At 41.0% G+C, this 18,514-nt stretch overlaps 1 protein-coding gene across 1 annotated transcript in view; it reads right to left on the reverse strand.

Moving 5' to 3' along the window:
- SLC25A18 (solute carrier family 25 member 18) overlaps positions 1-18,514 on the reverse strand; it is a 671,540-nt gene that overhangs the window by 62,185 nt on the left and 590,841 nt on the right. The window contains exon 7 of the mRNA XM_044088188.1: positions 7,836-7,990. Within this exon, the coding sequence (XP_043944123.1) occupies positions 7,836-7,990 (155 nt within the window). The remainder of the gene's footprint in view (positions 1-7,835; positions 7,991-18,514) is intronic.

Consider the following 18,514-nt stretch of genomic DNA (forward strand, 5'->3'; position numbering starts at 1 on the left):
TTTGTTCCTCCTTAAAGGCCAGTACCAGATTAGCATATGAGTTGGCACAAGGTGTGCCTACGGCTATACCCTATATTTGCCTGTAATGGGCTCCATTACATAAAAAAAAATTCTCCAATACCAATTCCAGTGCCTCCAAAATCAAAACATTAATGTTGTCATCAAATATCTTTTTACTATAAAGAACCTCTCTAATGGCCATCAACCCATATTCATTACTGATAACCATAAATTGGTTGTTAATATCCAAAGTTACCAGTAAGGCATCATTCAGATCTAGGCCTGAACAAGTATCAAACAATTAATTCAAACATTGACCTGTGTCCTTTAAAATTCTGCGGAACAGTGGTAATAGTAGTTTCAGTTTGCTCTCAACCATTATGGAAATGTGCTCCGTCTCCCAAAGCTCATATGCTTAGTTTTTGATGTATTTATCAGCATATTATTCTCCTGTACCCAAATGGTCAATTTAGTTAAGTTATTTTGTAGACATGCCTTATCTGTAATACATGTAATCAGTTTACTCAATTTCAGGTCATCTGCATACAGACTGCAGAACACCTCAGATGAAAAAGGTTAGGTCTGAATGATACAATCTAAACAAGTAAGGGCCTAGGACAGAGCCCTGTGGGACACCCTAACTGTAACCAAGGATTTCACCTGTCCAACTGCTGTATGATACTTGCCATGTCCTATTTGTAAGCCATGCAGCTATCCATCTTATCAAGAGTACATCAATACCTAGTTGTACTAATTTATATGTCAGTGTTTTGTGTATGACCCTGTCAAATGCTGAAGTTAAATCTACATAATTACATCACACACAATTTTCCATTCATAGCTGTTATTATATTGTTATAGAACAACATATTACAGGTGGTAATAGAGCTGTTTTCAACATATGCATGATGATATATGGTTTCAAATCCCAACCTATCCAGTTCTGACAATAACTTATCCAATATTACCTTCTCCGTTATTTTTCGACAACATGAAAGTAGTCGTAAGGGTCTATATGACTCTGGGTTGGTCCTACTCCCCTTTCCCTTGAAGACAGGTTTAATAAGCACATGTCTCCAATCTTGAGGAATCTCCCCATATTTATATGACCTAGTGAATAATAGATTTAATGGTACCGTAAGTTCTTCCTGAAGTGTTCTCAGGTCATTGTTACTAATTCTGCCTCCTCCCTGTGCTTTGTTTGGATCCAGTTTGTGGATTTCTTTTTCAATATAATCTAATTTGATTCCAGTATCTGGGGTTACCTGGATGTCACTAGGACAACTTATCACCCCTTTTGTGAAGCCAAACTGTTTTGCATAAGATTTTGTAAATATATCTATAATCTGTGTCTGAGAATACATTTTAGAATCTGCACACAGTTTATCAATGTGCGTGTCTTTACACCTGCCATATGTTATCTATAAAAAAGTTTCATATTATGCTCAATATCTTTATATACATTTTCTTCAAAATTTTCTTGATCTTGTCTCACACTGCGTTTAATCTGTTTGTCCAGCTTTTTTATTTCAGTTTTCAAAGTTGTAGTTTGACCTCTCTTCCATGTCTTATATTTTTTGTCTCTCACCTTAATGAGATATCTTGTTCTTATGGAAATATATCCCCCTGATGTTTTATGCCTAAATTCTGACATTAAACACTTTTTTGATTTTTTGCACTCAAACAATTTCTTTCAAAACTTTCACATTCCATCTGCAGTTTTTCCACTGAACACCTCACACTTAGTTTTACATACTGACTGTTTTGCTTCCATCTAATCTGTAATTAACCATCTGTGCATTGGTTTAGATTTCAGTTTGGCAGAATTATCTACCAACAGATTAACCTTTATATCCTAACCTCATGATCACAGCACATCTTCTTCTTCTTCTTCTTTCGGCTGTTCCGGTTAGGGGTCGCCACAGCAGATCAACTGTTTCCATTTCTTCCTGTCCTCTGCATCTTGCTCTGTCACACCAACCACCTGCATGTCCTCTCTTACCACATCCATAAACCTTATCTTAGGCCTTCCTCTTTTCCTGTTACCTGGCAGCTTCATCCTTAGCATCTTTTTCCCAATATACTCTGCATCCCTCCTCAGCACATGTCCAAACCAATATATCCCCCTGATGTTTTATGCAACCTTCCAACCTGGGCTGACCCCCTAATATACTTATTCCTAATCCTGTCCATCCTCGTCACACCCAGTGCAAATCTTAACATCTTCAACTCTGCCATGTCAAGCTCTGACTCCTGCTTTTTTATCAATGCCACTGTCTCCAACCCATATAACATAGCTGGTCTCACTACCCTCTTGTAGACCTTCCCTTTCACTCTTACTGGTACTCGTCTGTCACAAATCACTCCTGCACTCTTCTCCACCCACTCCATCCTGCCTGTACTCTCTTCTTCACCTCTCTTCCACACTCACCATTACTCTGAACTGTTGATCCCAAATACTTAAACTCATCCACCTTTACCAACTCTACTCCCTGCATCCTCACCATTCCTCTAGCCTCCCTCTCATTCACACACATATATTCTGTCTTAGTCCTGCTGACCTTCATTCCTCTTCTCTCTAGAGCATATCTCCACCTCTCCAGGGTCTCCTCCACCTGTTCCCTACTCTCAATACAGATCACAATGTCATCCGCAAACATCATAGTCCACGGGGATTCCTGTCTGTCAACCTGTCCATTACCATTGCAAATAAGAAAGGGCTCAGAGCTGATCCTTGATGTAACCCCACCTCCACCTTAAACACATCAGTCACTCCCACCGCAGACCACACTGCTGTCACACTACCCTCGTACATATCCTGTACCACTCTTACATACTTCTCTGACACTCCTGACTTCCTCATACAATACCACAAATCCTCTCTAGGCACCCTGTCATATGCTTTCTCTAAACCCACAAAGACACAATGCAACTCCTTCTGACCTTCTCTGTACTTCTCCATCAACACTCTCAGAGAAAACATCGCATCTGTAGTGCTCTTTCCTGGCATGAAACCATACTGCTGACAACTAATCATCACCTCCCTTCATAACATAGCTTCCACTATTCTTTCCCATAACTTCATGCTGTGACTGATCAATTTAATCCCTCTGTAGTTACTACAGCTCTGCACATCACCCTTATTCTTAAAAATCGGTACCAAAACACTTTTTCTCCATTCCTCAGGCATCCTCTCACTTTCCAAGATTTCATTAAAGAGTCTAGTTAAAAACTTCACTGCCATTTCACCTAAACACCTCCATGCTTCCACAGGTATGTCATCTGGACCAACAGCCTTTCCGTTCTTCATCCTCTTCATAGCTATCCTTACTTCCTCCTTGCTAATCCACTGCACTTCATGATTCACTATCCGCACATCATCCAACCTTCTCTCCCTCTCATTCTCTTCATTCATCAGCCCCTCAAAGTACTCTTTCCATCTGCTCAACACACTCTCCTCGCTTGTGAGTATGTTTCCCTCATTATCCTTTATCACCCTTACCTGCTGCACATCTTTACTAGCTCGGTCCCTTTGTCTAGCCAATTGGTACAGGTCCTTTTCTCCCTCCTTAGTGTTCAACCTTTTATACAACTCTTCATACGCCTTATTCTTAGCCTTCGCCACCTCTCTCTTTGCCATGCACCTCATCTCCTTATACTCGTCTACTTTCTTCATCTCTATGACAATCCCACTTCTTCTTCGCCAACCTCTTTCTCTGTATACTCTCCTGTACTTCTTCATTCCACCACCAGGTCTCCTTGTCCTCCTACCTCTTTCTAGATGTCACACCAAACAACTTTCTAGCAATCTTTCTTACTAGCTCTGCTGTAGTTACCCAGCTATTCAGTAACTCTTCACTGCCACCTAGTGCCAGTCTTAACTCTTCCCTGAACATCACCTCACAATTACCCCTTTTCAATTTCCACCATTTGATCCTTGGTGCTGCCCTCACACACATCTTCCTCTTCTTGATCACCAATGTCATCCTACAAACCACCATCCTATGCTGCCTAACTACACTTTCCCCTGCCACCACTTTACAGTCTCCAATCTCCTTCAGACTGGCCCTTCTACATAAGATATAATCTACCTGTGTGCATCTTCCTCCACTCTTGTATGTCACCCTATGCTCCTCCCTCTTGTTAAAATACGTATTCATCACAGCCATGTCCATCCTTTTCGCAAAATCCACTACCATCTGACCTTCTGCATTCCTTTGCTTAACACCATACCTACCCCATCACTTCCTCATCCCCTCTGTTCCCTTCACCAACATGCCCATTGAAATCTGATCCAATCACCAGTCTCTCACCCTTGGGTACAGTCATCACCATTTCATCCAACTCACTCCAAAATTTTTCTTTCTCATCCATCGCACACCCAACTTGTGGAGCATATGCACTAACAGCATTCATCATTACACCATCAATTTCCAGCTTCATAAACATCACTCTATCTGACACTCTTTTCACCTCCAAAACACTCTTAGCATACTGTTCCTTCAAGATAATGCCTACGCCATTTCTCCTCCCATCCACACCATGATAAAACAATTTGAAACCGCCTCCGATACACCTAGCCTTGCAAGCCTTCCATCTGCTCTCTTGCACACACAATATACCAACCTTCCTTCGGTCCATCATATCAGCTAGCTCTCTCCCTATACCAGACATACTGCCAACATTCAAAGTTCCTACCCTCACTATCACAGTCCTAGCCTTTACCTGCCTTCAGGCATGCCTTACCCCTCTTCTCCTCCCTCAGCCAACAGTAGCCCAATTTCCGCCAGCGCCCTGTTGGCCAACAGTACTGGTGGTGGTCGTTGTTAACCCGGGCCTCGACTGATCTGGTATGTATATCTGTACTGTTGTCTGCATGTATGATTTGGCAAAATTTTACGCTGGATGCCCTTCCTGATGCAACCCTCCCCATTTATCCGGGCTTGGGACCAGCACAAAGAAATGCACTGGCTTGTGCATCAATGGTTGCAAAACTTGACTTGAAGTAACAGTAATTTCTTTAGGAATACAAACAATGTCTAGTATGTTCCGTCCCGTGGTATTTTTTTTACAATCTGAAGAAAGTGTTGTTTCTGAATATACATTGCAAATAATTTCCTTACTAACATTGTTGAATCAATATTATTCTAGTCAGTTTCTGGTACATTTAAGTCCCCAGCTAATATTATTCTTCCCTCCTGTGTTTCATGCAAGAAATGTATGAATTCCTCTAGATCATCTGCAGTTGACTTTGTTGGTCTATACACTCCAACAACTGTTATATGTTTCAGGGTTGTCTATATTCTCATTGGATATATTAATGAGTATGTTAAAATGTTAATTAAAGCAAAAAATAAGGAACACTCCACCACATTCCAACAATTAAAAATAGAAAAATGAACTGGTTTGAACAGAGCATGAACAGAACTCAATATTTTATAATTTTATAATTTTGTACCTGACAAAACCAAAAAAAGATATTACAGCGCTATGGAACATTTTGAGACAGTTTTAGATATTTTCAGGATACAAAATTAATGAAGCTAAAACAAAGGCAATAGCTGTAAATTATGTACCCACACATGAACTGGCTCAGGAATACCCATATGAGGACATGATAAAATGAAAGATTTAGGAGGATGGATTAAAAAATTATTATAGTGTGGCAGCTAAGGATATATGGAAAGAGACTAAACAAAAGATAATACAAAAACTGAGAAAATGCGTTGTTATATGGATATGGCTAGTGATATACAAGCAGTTAAAATATTTTTAGTCCCTTTAGTCGTATACACAGGTCAGGCATATTTTTATCAACTGGAGAAGTTGTGGGTAGCAATTAATAAAAAACTGAAGGACTTTATCTGGGAGGGGAAAAGAGCAAGAGTCAAATGGGATAAGCTGATTCTTCCAGTACAACAGGGTGGATGGGGATTACCCAATTTGAAGGGGTATTTCAGAGCTACTGTTAAGGCTCCTATACATAACGCATGCAGAAAACTATAATTCAAAGTGGAAAGGGATGTTGAAGAAACACTGGGGAAGCTCAAGAAACAAGGAGAGACTGGGATTTTGGATGCAGGCCTTTAAGGAGAATAACAATAATCATATGGAATATTATATCCTACAGCAGCAGAAAGTATTCTAAGAACCAACCCAACATGGGAAAGGAGAAAGGAGATTCTGCTGATAAGGATGACTGCAATTAGGGATGCAGACAATAGGCAAGAGGGGCTGGAATTTATTTCAGAAAACTGGCAAAGGAACCAAAGTATTGAGAGCAAACAACTAGAGAGGGGAAGCTGATAGAATGGGAAGATGTCAAGAATGTATTTGGACTGCAGGTAGAGATTGCCTTCCCTACCAGGGCTTGATATCAGAGTGTAGGCAAAGAGAAAGAAATTGGGGGGGGGGTCCTAAATGAAAGACCAGAACTGGAAGAATTTTTAATAGAATCTAGAACAGAAGCTGCCATTAAAAAAGGAATAATTAGTACAGCATATAAAATATTGCATGATAACTATAAGAATCAGAGGAGGTTAGAAAGGACTGGGAAGAGAGGCTGGATAAGCAACTCACAAAGAAGCAATGGGAGGATATATGTATGTCTCCCAAATATGCAACAAAATCTAGAAGATTTAGGACTTTTGCCTGGAAATGTTTACATAGGTATTTTTATACCCCAAATAGACTCCAAAGAATTTTTCCTCAGATAGACAGCAAATGTTGGAGGGGTGAAGGGGAAGAAAGAGATAATTGGGAACATATTTTCTGGGAGTGTGGTGAGTTGGTGGACTTTAAGGATTCCCTGCAGGATGCTAGGTGGGCAGATTGGTCTGACGAGGGAGATGATTTTTCTGAGCTATGATACAGAATCGGAATTGCTTAGACATGGTAAGGTCTTGCTGTGTCTAAGAATGGTGGCTGCCAAGAAAGCAATTACTAGAAAATGGAAATCAAAATCTAAACCATATAGTAACATTTTTGGAAACAATAAATATATGGGAGCAATGAGGTCTAAGAGGTGGTAGGACTTAAATGAGCTATGTAATGTTTGAGTAAGAAAGATTGGATAGATTATTAGTGATGTATAATGTTTGCAACTGGGGTGTGTCAGTATGGTTTGTGATGTAGGATTGTGTTGGTGTGGTTTGTTTTTATTTATATAACTGCATGATTGCCTACATAGTAAGTGATCGTTTAATAAAGATGTTTCTTGTTTAAAAAAAAGGGCAGGAATTGAATAATTTATGTAATATTTACTGTTGCTCAGGTTACATGATATATAGCAATATATGTGAAGTATAATGTTTGTTATGTTAATATAGTTTGATTACTTTTATATGAATGTAAATTTTGCCAATGTCACAAGTGATAATTCGATAAAGGTGTTTGAAAAAAAATATTTTATTGAACAAAAAATTATCACGTTACACTACAATGCTTGTTCAGACTAAAACACGTTAAAAATATGTTTTTAACAGTTATTTTAGTCTGAAAAAGTCCTGTTTCTTTAATATGACAAAGGAGCTTACTATTTTCAATAAAATGATGAATTCTCTTCAGTGTGTCCAATTGGGTTGATTCTTGAATTATTATTGCTTAGGATTAAACTTTCTCAAGTTATTTTAAATAACTTAATGCAACTGTATTTTTATTTTCAATGATAGGCACAATGATAATTATATTAAAGCTTCAAAATACTATAAAAACAGCAATTAATAAATGATAGCCAGTATCAAAGAAATACAAAATATAATTTATTTGATACTATTGTAAACAGCAAATTCAGAGTTAAATGTTTATGTATTTAATATAGAAAATAAATTCAGTACCATCCAATGGTGTGACAGCTATTGCAGAGACTGATCCAGCAATGCATCCAGATAGGAAGGAATGGTGGAAGGAAGCCTTCTGGTCTGGACTCTTTTGTCCCAGCTTATTAATGTTGGCAAACAATGGAAAATATATCATAGAAAATGGTACATCTCTGAAAAGAAACACAGAACAAGAACATCAAACTGTGAACCATATCTGCTGTACTTAAAAAACAAACATTACTCTCTGCTGTCATTCATACAGTACTTTGCAATAAACCTCCCTCACTTTGGTTCTTTTAATTGCTGTAGTTATTTGACACCTACCCGTCCCTGCTATTAGTATCTGAATGACCATACTACATACGCACCACAGCTACAATGTGCAAGTTAGATAGAAAACCAATGGTCACAGTATTTTGACATATTGTTTGGGATCAAAGATATCTGATCAGACTCATAACTCAACTGTTTACCTAACAGGGATTGAAGGACGCCCATTCGACTCACCAGTTTCCAAAAAATATATGTTGAAAATGATGAGTCAAAGACACTATAAAAACACAAAAAATATTTTTTGCAGAGTAGGGTAAGACTTCCCTGCCCTTCCACACCCTACTAAATTATATATGCCATCTCTACAGTTGCACCATAGTGGAGAAAAGGGGAAATCCTCAAAAAGCACTCTGCTGGTTAGCACAATACAACACAGTGTGGTGGAACTTACAACATTACATTTTTGCACTAAAGACACTTACCCAGCAATGCGTCAACCACTTGTAACTATGGCTTTTGTAAACGGCAAAAAAGCTGTATCATGAATACATGCTATAAATCAAAACTAAATATTAAAATTACATTTTGACTTAAAAGTTTTCTACTGAAATTATACAGAAGACACAAAAAGGTTATTTTGTATCCAGCGTGCAAGTCTGCCAGTCTTCTGCAGTTGTAGTTTAATAGTCTTTTTACTCGGTTTAATTACTTCCAGCATTTTCTTCGCTTCAGCTATTTTCAGGCATTAAGAACTTTTTGCTGCTTCTCCTCCATGTGAGATTTTGTTCCCTGGATAATAGTCTTCACTTTCTAACAGTCAACAGTGTGGACTGAATATATGTCTGCATTTCCACTTACGCAAACATTTTCTGAATTTTGACTTGTATTTTGAAAACCACTGTTGCATGTAAGAACACCTGGTATCCTATGTCTCAAGAATATGCAACTTAATGCACAAATCACCTCTATACATGTGCATGTCAGCTAATTATTTCAGCTTGGAATAACAATTTATATGTGAAAACTACATGACTTCTCTGAATTGTGTACCAGCACAAATAATGGTCTTTATGTGTATTCTTAAATATAGCAATGCTCCCTTTAAGACACTGATAGCAAATTGGAGATGAGAAAGCGTGTTGTCAGAGGGCTTTTTGGAAGCTAGAGTATATCAGTGTCAAACAAAAAATAGCAACGTGTTGAAGATTCCGAAGTGTAAGTACAAAGACTTGCAAAATATTTGTTAGCTTTGTGAATAAAAGCTGACTTTTGTCTTAAGAAGATGGCTGTTACTACTGTTTTTTTTTTAAAGAGCTGGTCTAAATGGGAATCTTCAGTTTGCACATCATGTTTAAGTGCCAGAACAGGCTGGGAGTTTGCTCTGCAGCCTAGACCTACAGATGGCATTGCCCCTTTACTCAGGTCTCATTAGGCCAATCATTGAATATAATGCCCCCTTTGACATGTATCTATCCAGACACATGCAACAACTGGAACACCTACAGAGATACCTTACTAAAAAAATACAAGGCCTAAACTGTACGTCTTACATGGACTGCCTCAAAATCCTGTCACTCTACTTGGTATCCTACAGACTGCTAAGAGGTGATCTGTGTCTGGAATACAAGACGTCCTCCAACACAACAATGATTGAACTACTGTACATCAGCAAGTCAAATAGCATCAGAAATATCTGATCCAGGGATCAAAACCACTTCTGCAACATCAACAGAACTGTTTGGATGGATGGGCATATCTCACTGAGGATAGTACTACTCTGCAGCACACTCCCATCCATGTAAAACAAAGCTTATCCCAGTCCAAAGTCAAGTGAAACTTGAATCTATGGATGGGTAATAGAAAATTTATCCCAGGATTGCCCCATACTACTAATGGACACAGGCAGCTCCTAAATGCTTTAATCCACTCTTGGGTCCCTTCAAATTATCTATGGTATGAACTCCGTTATCCTTAATATTTACAGACCATGGGATTGTTATGGCCAATCTAACAGCAAATGGGATAATGTTACTTCAAGCACTAAAAGGGAAACTGGCTCAGTTTAAAATGTCCCGCAAGGTCGGCTATTCTAGTACTTCCCTATGAACCTATAAAAGTATCTCCTGATTGTAAAGTACCATGTTGAAACTTCTGAATTTAATTTAAAGGATTACATAAGCAATGAATCAAGTCTGGTGGTCAATAAGAGACTGAGCTTTCTTTCTCTGCTTGCATGCTGAATACTGTTGTCTTGCCTTTACTGCATCATGTAAATCTGTGCTGTTTTATTTTTCTGTCTGATTTGCTGAAATGAAGCAGTCCTTGTCTGAATCAAGTAAAGGCTTGTGTTATTTTATTTCCTAAATTTACTTGCTGAAAGGAATCAGTCCGAGTCTGAATCAAGGAAAAGCCCATGCTCTCTTACTTATTGAACTTATTTGCTAAAGTGCAGCAGCTTGACTTTTTCCTGGCTAAAAAGGCTGTTTTGGTTCAAAAAGAATAAAACTGCACTAATGAATAAATATTGAATCAGGTGCTAGATTGTGTTGTTTTCTTTCTCAGCTTGTGTGCAGAAAACTGTGGACTTGCAGGCATTATATCAAGCAAAATCTATTGCTGTTTGGTTTTCCTGTTTGATATGCTAAAATGAAACGGTACGAGTTTTAGTCAAGCAAAAGCCTATGTTATTTTACTTCCCTAGATCTACTTGCTGATAAGAGACAGTTTGAGTTTGCTATTTTACTTATCAAATTTTTTGCTGAAGTGAAGCAATTTAAAAAGAAGTTATATCTTACCATAACATTCCATCTGTGTTGTAGATCTTCATTTATTCCTTACTGATAGGACTTCGGTTCCGACATCAGAACCGACTCAGCCAATATACAAGCTCGCGCCAGCCAAAAACTCTCAAGCTAAGTCCTGTCCATAGTGCCCCTCTTCTCCTTTCCTCAGACTGAGTTTGCCAGCCCAACATTGAGACAATGAAAGCAATAGAGACAAGGAGGCCCTATCTGAGCAGATACTTTAACTGACCAATTGGGCCAAAGGATCCCCAGGAGTCTTTAGGCAGGGGGAAGGAGGTCAGGATGTAAGGAATGAATGAATATCTACAACACAGATGGAATGTTATGGTAAGACATAACTTCTTTGTCTGATGTTGTAATTCTTCAGTCATTCCTTACTGATAGGATTGAATCCCCAGCTATTTCTGGCCCAGGTGGCCCTATGGAAGGATATTCCTGAGCACCACTGAGCCAAAAGATGCTCTTTTCCTGGAGACCATATCCAATTTGAAATGCATTATAATGGTATGGGGGGTTTCCCAAGTGGCTGCTGTGCAGATGTCATCCTTAGAAGCTCTGGAATGAAAAGCCACCGAAGTGGACACTGACCTGGTGGAATGAGCCTTGACTTTAGAAGGCAAGATTAATTTGTTTTACTGATAGATAAAGGTAATGCAATCTATTAACCATTTTGACAAGGTAACTTTTGATACAGCTTTGCCCAATCTGGGGCCTGAAAAAGCTATGAACAGCTGGTCCGACTTTCTGAAAGATTTAGTTCTGTCTAAATGAAAACGTAGCTGCCTATGCACATCCAGCATGTGCAAGTGGTATTCACCTTTGTTAGAGAAATTTGGAAAAAGGACTAGTAAATCAATGGACTGGTTTAGGCTCAAATTTAAGATAACCTTGGGTAAAAAGGAAGAGTTAGTTTGAAGTGATACTCTTTCCTTGTGAAAAATCAAATAAGGACAGTTAACACTCCAAGCCTGCAAATCTGATACTCTCCTGGCTGAAGTTAAGGCTACAAAGAATAGGGTTTTCCAGGATAAGAACTTTATGTCGCATGTGGCAGATGATTCAAAGGGTCAACAGGTTAACGTTTGTAGGACCAAAGTCAAATTCCATGGTTCAGTTGGGGTTTTAATACGTGATCTGAGGTGCACAACTCCTTTCATAAAAGTCTTGCAAAGATGGTGGGACATAAATGAAGAGTCATTAGAACCGTTATGAAAATTGGCAATAGCTGCTAGGTGCACTGTAATAGTTGAGGCTGAGGCTCTGGGTTCCTATTAAATGATCAAAGACGCATTTTTTCGAATGCGTCTTGATCAAACTTGAAAGCACAAAAAGGCAAAATAGCGAAACGGGGTATAAGCAAATTCTTTCCCTGGGAAAGAAATCGCTTGGCGGCTTCGGCTACTTTGCCATTTTCATGACTGTAGTGCAATCTCGGAGTTGGTAAGGAATAAATGAAGATCTACCACACAGATGGAATGTTATGGTAAATATAACTTCTTTTTAAATTGCTTCACTTCAGCTCCCCACTTTATGTAATGTTTTACAATTTTTTTTTTTTTTTGTAGAACAGCGATTCGAGATTGTAAGCTTTCGCTTACATGGGTTCGATAAATCATTGTTCACTTTTTTAAGTGTTCGATGACTTAACATAGACCACAGGCTCCTGCATGGAGAAGGGTTGACAGGTATTCCAAAACTCTATGGACTGGCATTGAAAAGGGGTCTGGTCCTTATTGTTTAGCCCAAACCACAAACCTGGCTCATTTGCTGTGGTAGAGTTTTCTGTTGGAGGGTTTATGGGAAGCCAGAAGGATCATTTGAATTGGGGAAGATAGGTTTATTTGCCTGGCAATCAGTGGAAGTGCAGAAACCAAACCATCAGCTTGAAGCTGTAAAGATTGGGATGGACTAGCCCCTGTGGGTGAGATAAGAGTCCCGGGGTTGGGTCCAGGATCCACAGACAGTGAATCAAGTGAGGCCATAGGAAGGGGAACCAAACTTGATGGAAGAAAGGCATACAGTAGACCTGGGGGCCAATCGTGAGTCAGAGCATCTCTCAGAGACTCTCCCTGGGGGGGGGGTGTCAGAGCAAAGAAGCTGCTGCATTTGTGGTTCACGGGGGAGGCAAAGAGGTCACAGCAAGGCCGGCCCCAACGACAAAAAATTTGAGTCGCTATTACTGAGTTGAGAGACTAATTGTCTGCAATCAGATTGGAATTCCCAGGAATGTGCATTGCTAGTAGAAAGCGGTTGGAAGCTATCGCCCATTGCCACACTCTCAGGGCTTCCCGGCATAAGGGGTAGGATCTGGTTCCTCCTTGCTTGTTGATGTACCAGACTACTGACATATTGTCTGATTGGATGGCAATTGTCCCTGATGGAAGGGTTGTTTGGAATGCTTGCAATGCTAAGAGCACCACCCTCAGTTCTAGGACACTGATATGCAGATTGGCCTCTAAGGGGGAACCAAGTGCCTTGGACGATCTTTCCTTGAAAGTGCCCCCCACCCCATCAGGGAAGTGTCTGTGGTCACTGTGGCCTTGGGTTGGGTGGGGAAAAAGGGTCAACACCAAAAATCCTCTTCTGGCTTCATCCACCAACTCAGATCCTGTTTGCAACGGTTTGTAATGCGGATCGGGCAAGACATTGGTTGTGCTAGGAGAGACCATTGATATGATAGTAGCCACTGGAGAAGCCTCATATGGAACCTTGCTAGTGGGACCAGTGAGATTGTAGCTGCCATGGAGCCCAACAGTTGCAGGACCTGTCAAGCAGGGACAATATTCGAGAAAGTATTATCTGAAGCTGAGATCTTAGTTTTTGAAGTCTGTGTAAAGGTAGTGCAGCTCGGCAGGAAGTTGTATCGAACTTTGCCCCAATGAACTCTAAGCTCTGAGTTGGAACCAGCTTTGACTTGTCTAGGTTTATGTAGATTCCTAGGTTTTCCGCCAGATTTTGAGTGTATGATACGGCTTGAAGCAGTAGACCCTAGGTTGGGCAGTAAGGAGCCAATCATCCAGGTACGGAAACACACAGAATCCTTGTAGTCTCAGGTGAGCTACTACTACTGCCATGCATTTGGTGAACACTCTAGGGGCTGTGGAGAGACCAAAGGGCAGTACTTGGAATTGGTATTGATTGGCTCCCAGCCAGAAGCAGAGGTATCTTCTGAATCATTTTTCCATTTTTATGTGGTAACACGCATCCTGAAGATCTATAGTGCACATCCAGTCATCCTCCAGAAATGGAAGAATGGAATGAGCCATGACCATCTGGAATTTTACTTGTTTGACAAACTTGTTCAGTATGCTGAGATCCAAAATTGGTCTCCAGGCCCCTGTCTTTTTTGGCACTAAAAAAAAACCTTGAGTAAAATCCGGATCCTGTTTGGTCTGGTGGGACTAATTGGATGACTCTTTTTCTTAGCAGCTTTTGAACTTCTAGAGCTGCTACATCCATCTGACCAGGTGGAACATTGAGGATTCGCCTTAGAAGCTTGGTGCAAAGGTCGAAGAGGATAAGGTAACCTCTGGGCATTATTCTCTGCACCCAGGAGTCTGATGTTATCGATTGCCAGGCCAAGCTGTACAGAGAAAAATGTCCCCGACTGCCTCCAGAAGAAAGCAACTGGGCTGCTCTTCAGGAGCGCTAATAGAACTGACCAAAGAAGGAATCTCTGGAGTCTGGGTTTCGCGGGCCCCCTCTGGCACCAAAGGGGCATCTCCAAGATCAGTTCCCCCATGTCCCTTGGGGATTGCTCACCACGTGTTACAGAAATGTCCTTGGGATTTCTTAAACCACATTTTTCTGCCCCTCTGATTCCTGGAGTAGCATTGTTGTGGGGTTGAAAAACGTATGCCCATGGCAGACAGAGTCTTTCCGTCTTTCTCACACCTGGCTAATGTGCCTTAACTTTTGGGCCAAACAAAAGGATTAATCAACAGGAGCATTGACAAAGGAGGACTTGAAGGGGTCCATGAAGTCACATAGTTGCATCCAGGCATGACGTCTCATGACAATGCCTGCAGCGGCAGCTCTGGCTGCTCTCTCGGTTTTATGCGCTGTCAACCTCATGGAAGAGTTGGAGATGGACTCTAGGGGTGGCAAGCTGAGAGGTAACCTTGTCTCGCACCTCTTCAGGCAGTACCACAGCCAAAGTACCTGAAAGTTCTGTGATCAGGTCCCTTTGGAGATGTGTAAAATGTGCCATGTAGTTCAGAGACCATATGGCAAAGGTCACTGAAACGTAGGTCTGCTTCCCTAGTCTGTCTATTGTCCAGGACTCCCTGTTCAGAGGATGGACAGTCAAACTTTCTTCCACTAGTTCTATTTTACTGGCCACCGCCACAACCATGGAGTCTACTGACAAACCTCTGGACCAGTGCGGATGGTCTTCTGGAGGGGAAAGAATCTTATAAGGCCTCCGGGGAATCAGCTCAACATTGTCAGGGGGCCTTCCAGGCTCGCTGCACAATGAGTTTAATCAAATCTTCTGTGGGGGGGGGGGGGTCATGCTGGAAGTAGATGGCTGAGCATGGAAGGCTTGCCAGAATACAGATTCCTCAGTAGAAGGGTTGATGGGCTTCCAGTCACCCCTTTGTTTCAGGATCTCAAGTATGTCTCTGAATGAGACATCATCAGGGGATGAACGTGAGGACCCTTCTCCCTCATCAAAATCTGTATCTTCAATGGTGGATTCCTCTGAGGAATCCACTTGCTTCCTCTTGCATGTTCTCTTTCTGGGTGGATCCTCAGTGGGGTCTTCCGAGGAGGATCCTGAAGAGTGGGCTCCCTGGAGCAGGGTTTCTTGCTGCTCCCGTGCTTGAAGTCCCTGCATAGTGAGCTATGTCAACTGCATGCTAGAGGAAAAAGAAAGGTCAGGTTCCAATAGTGGAGGTGTCAACTGCATGCTTGACTTTAGGCAATGCAGTCTGAGAGCTTTTCGGTTCTGTAGAGCTTGGGGAAGCCAGAACAGAGTGGCTTCTCTTTTTCTTATCTTTCCTGGGAGGGGGTGAGACCTCCAACTCAGAAAGGGCTTCTGAGAAGGCTTTTTTAATAAACCCATTAGGATCAGTTTGTTCTTGCACTTTGCGAGAGTGTGAGAACTAAATTTTTTACATATGTCACAAGGAGATTGGGTCTGGAGATGAGGAACTCCAAGACAGTAGACACACGAAAGATGACCCTCCAGGTTAGGCATCTTTCGCCCACACTTGTCACACTGCTTGAACCCAGTTGTTCCTCTTTTGTTAGCCATGTTGAGTCAAAAAAATTAGGCACAGCAGAGAAAACAGAAGTCTAAGACAGAAAAACAGTTGGAAGGGAGAAAAATTTAACAATACTGTATAAGAGAAGGTTTTTTTTTTTATTTTATTTTATAGAAAAGGAAGACTAGAAAGGAAGGGGATACCAACATACCAACGATGGTATAATAGATTACCACAAGGGTAAGGGAGGGGCTGTACCAACAATGGTCAAAGATTACCACAGAAAGGGTAGGAAAAAAGTTGTAAATGTAATAGAATAGAAAGAAAACTATTCTAACAGAAAAAAATGAAGACTATAAAGACTTAAGAGAAAATACCAAAAAAATCTTTCACTTAGCTGAGAGAGCTGGCTTGGCACGTCTTGAGAAGTATGCGGCAAACGAGAACTGAAAAAAGGCAAAGAGGGGCACTATGAGTAGGACTTAGGTCAAGAGTTTTTGGCTGGCACGAGCTTCTATATTGGCTGAGTCAGTTCCAAGGTCGGAACCGAAGTCCTATCAGTAAGGAATGAATGAAGATTTACAACATCAGATGTTTCTTTTTTTCCCTTTTTTGTTAAGGCTGGTTTGTTGTGTGGAGACTGTATGAAACTGAACTTTACTGTTTAGGTTTCCCTGTGCAGACTGGGTATGGAAATGTAAATGTCATCAGCAGTAAAATTGTCCAAACTTGAAAATATCTGTATCGACTCTGCTCCATGGTGGCATGGAACTGGGTATCATAGCACTTCTTTTGGATTACTGGTCAGTGGGGTAAAGGAAGGTTTTCATTTTCCGCTTTGTAATGCAATATCAGAGTTTGTTTATATTAAGTTGTGAGAGGTACAGCCCCAACATGAGGGGGTGCAGTGGATCTTATGGGTATATATAGAACCAAATGATATTGCCAATATCCTAGCAGATAGGTTCAGTGCTAACTTTATCCCCCTCTGACCCCCTAGAGTGCCCATCTCTATACCGGAAGAATGCAAAGTTCCTATAATCACGGCTGCACAGGTAAAAAACACACTCTCCAAAGCCAAGAACACAGCATCCATGGGACCTGACAATATCCCAGGCTGAGTACTACATGAACTACAGAATGAACTGGCACCCTACCTAAGTACCATGTTCAATCATAGCCTCACCTCAGGCTTTGTACCCACTGAATGGCGTACCGTGACAGTTATCCCATTCCACAAAGGGGGAGCCACGACGGACCCTGGGAACTACCGCCCCATTAGCCTGACGAGTCTGGTCTGCAAGGCCATGGAACATATCATCGTGGAACTCATAAACAAAGACATTGGTAATCTCCAAACTCTGGACCCTACCCAGTTTGGATTTGTAAAAGGCAGATCATGTTTCCTAAACCTGATTGACTTCTTTGAAGCAGTCACCAAAGCCATAGATGAGGGTAAAATGGTTCACACAACTTTTTTAGATCTCGCCAAGGCTTTCGACACCATCCCCCACTCTGGAATTATAGATAAGCTCACTAAACTAGGTATAAATCCCTATGTCACAAGATGGGTTGCCAACTGGCTCACAGACAGAACCCACATTGTGAAAGTAGCGGATTCCAAATCTGACTTCAGACCAGTGACAAGTGGAGTACCACAGGGTTCAGTCCTGGGTCCTCTCCTGTTTGGTATCTACTTCTCTGAAGTGCAGGCTAACACAGAAGGTCTTTAGTTAACAAAGTTTGCAGATGACTGCAAACTAGGAGCCATAATCGAAACTCCTAACGATATAGACATACTACAAAAGGGCCTCAATGAGACAGATACCTGGTGTCAAAGCCATGGCCTGAAGCTCAATGCCAAAAAGTGTATTGTCATCCCCTTTGGTAAAAACTCTGTACCCATGAACTACCACATAGCTGGTAGTCTACTTAATGCTGAAAATGTGATAAGAGACCTTGGGACACAGGTGGACAGTAGTCTCTCCTTTGATAATCACATCACCACAGTGGTCAGGAAATCCTTCTACGTGGCTCATCTCATCACAAAAGGATTCTCATCCAGAAAAAAAGAGGTCATTGTTCCCCTCTACTCATCACTCATTAGACCCATTATAAAGTACAACACCCCTTTTGGTATGTACCTCACAAGACATCTACATCAACTGGAAAGACCACAGAAATACCTCACAAAGATGATTACTGGCCTCAAACAAATGCCATACGCAGACCGTCTCAAAAAATGACAGCTTTACTCCATCGCATATCACCTACTCAGGGGCGATCTCTGCCTAACATACAAAGCTATGTCAAACCCAGAGCTGCTGGACATGCTCCACTTATAGAAATCCCAATCCTTCCGAGATACACGCTCTAGGGACCTAAACCTTGTCACCACAATAAACAGAAC

This window comes from Protopterus annectens, chromosome 11.part0 (genome assembly GCF_019279795.1).
Source record: "Protopterus annectens isolate FY-2018-M chromosome 11.part0, PAN1.0, whole genome shotgun sequence".
NCBI classification, from domain to species: Eukaryota; Metazoa; Chordata; order Ceratodontiformes; family Protopteridae; genus Protopterus; species Protopterus annectens.